Source organism: Arachis ipaensis, chromosome B03, assembly GCF_000816755.2.
Source record: "Arachis ipaensis cultivar K30076 chromosome B03, Araip1.1, whole genome shotgun sequence".
Classification (NCBI taxonomy): Eukaryota; Viridiplantae; Streptophyta; class Magnoliopsida; order Fabales; family Fabaceae; genus Arachis; species Arachis ipaensis.
This window is the reverse complement of record NC_029787.2, coordinates 127,545,091-127,546,925: the sequence shown is the minus strand read 5'-3', so window position 1 is coordinate 127,546,925 and position 1,835 is coordinate 127,545,091. Positions and strand designations below refer to the sequence as shown.

General features: G+C 33.1%; 1 protein-coding gene across 1 annotated transcript in view; it reads left to right on the top strand.

Moving 5' to 3' along the window:
- The window catches only part of LOC107631857 (phosphate transporter PHO1 homolog 3), a 13,708-nt gene continuing 12,010 nt past the window's right edge, over positions 138 to 1,835 (top strand). The window contains exon 1 of the mRNA XM_016335426.2: positions 138 to 789. Within this exon, the coding sequence (XP_016190912.1) occupies positions 186 to 789 (604 nt within the window). The 5' untranslated portion in view covers positions 138 to 185. The remainder of the gene's footprint in view (positions 790 to 1,835) is intronic.

The following is a 1,835-nucleotide window of genomic DNA, read 5'->3' as shown; positions in this document are numbered from 1 at the left end:
CAATTTTTAGCGTATACATTGCAGGATCTGAGTATTTCCTATTTTTTTTACCCTTTATTGTTTCTTTTTGCGCTAGAAAATTTTGCAATGTTGTAATTATTTACTATTGATATCCATATAAATAGGAGCATGACCTTTGATTCTGGCAGATCCAACCATAATTATTATTAACCACCGCATGCAAGATGAAGTTTGGAAAGGAATACAAATCACAAATGGTGCCAGAATGGGAGGAAGCATACACAGACTACAATTACCTAAAAGCCCTTCTCAAAGAAATCCAAAGATTCAAACAGAGCAGGAACAAGAAGCCATCATCATCATCATCATCACCATCAGCCATGCTCAAGAGAAAGCTAACACTCTACAGAGCCTTCAGTGGCCTCACACAGAGACGGTACTACCACCCTCTCACCCCTCCTGACATTGAGGCCCAACAAGAACCCATCGCCGTCCAACTCTGTGCCTCCTCCGCCGGCGATGATTGCTACCAGACCACGTTCCTGATGTCGTCGGAAGAAGGAGGTGAGTACGAGGTTGTGTTTTTCAAGAGACTGGATGATGAGTTCAACAAGGTGGAGAAGTTCTACAGGACGAAGATGGAGGAAGTGATGAAGGAAGCTGCAATGCTGAACAAGCAGATGGATGCTTTTATAGCTTTGAGAATGAAGGTTGAGAATCCCGATTTGAAGTTTGATAGATCTGTGGAGATGGCTATTCTTGCTTCTCATGTTGCTTCTTCCACCTCTCTCTTGTCTGCTTCTACTCCAAGAGGAGCCAAGATCAAAAGTAACCATTTCCATCTTTACCTTTATTTTTATCGGAAATCTTTGGTAACCAAAGAAAATCAGTCAAAAAACAGTCATAACTTGCCTTATTTGACATTCATTAATTGTTGCGATAATTAATTAATGCTAAATAAGACAAGTTCTGGCTATTTTTATTTACTCAATTATTTTTCAGAACAGATTAACTAGCAGGACCAACTATTTATTGATTAATATCAGCTGCTACTTTTGGAATTTTATTTTTAACTCATCATGGTAACATCTAAAATCACACGCATACATTATTTATTTATGTTAAACTTTAATTCCAAAATTAAAAAAAATTCTAACCCTGATATACACCAAAATTCTTAAAAATATTCAAAATCTAAAATGAAAATTTCATTATATTATAAAAAAATATTTAAAAATATTTACAACGAGAAATTTAATACTTATTTTTATTATTTTAATCCCTCAAATCTAAAATTTACTATACTGTTCGCAAGAATCAGTTTGGAGCACTATATTAGTCTTTGGATTATTTTTAGTATTGAGTTAGCGAATGAAGTGTCAAACTAGCTCTAATTTACTATCCTAGATATAGGGCTAAACAACATCGTTTCATTTTGACACTTAAACAAGGCAAAACGAGAAGACAAAGAATAGTCTATATGATATGCAAACTGTTTTATCTTATCTCATTCTGCAAAACGACCTTGTTTTTGTCTTGTTTAAACGTCAAAACAAACAAATATCATTCAGCCTCGTGTCTAGTGTAATAAGTCAAAACTAGTTCAACATTCTATTTATTTGACTTGATGCCTGAAAGAGTCCAAGGACCAACTAGATCTCAAAAACCAGTATAATAAATTTTAAATTTGAAGGACTAAAATAGTAAAAAGTGTAAATCTCAACACCCACTATAAAATTTAGTCGTAAAAAGAAGGGTAAGTTGACTTTAAAAAAAATAATTGATGTATGTTGGTTTTTTATATTTTCTCTTTTCAAAAATATGTTATATATGTATATACTAAAACTTATATATATATTTGTGTTGTTTTATAA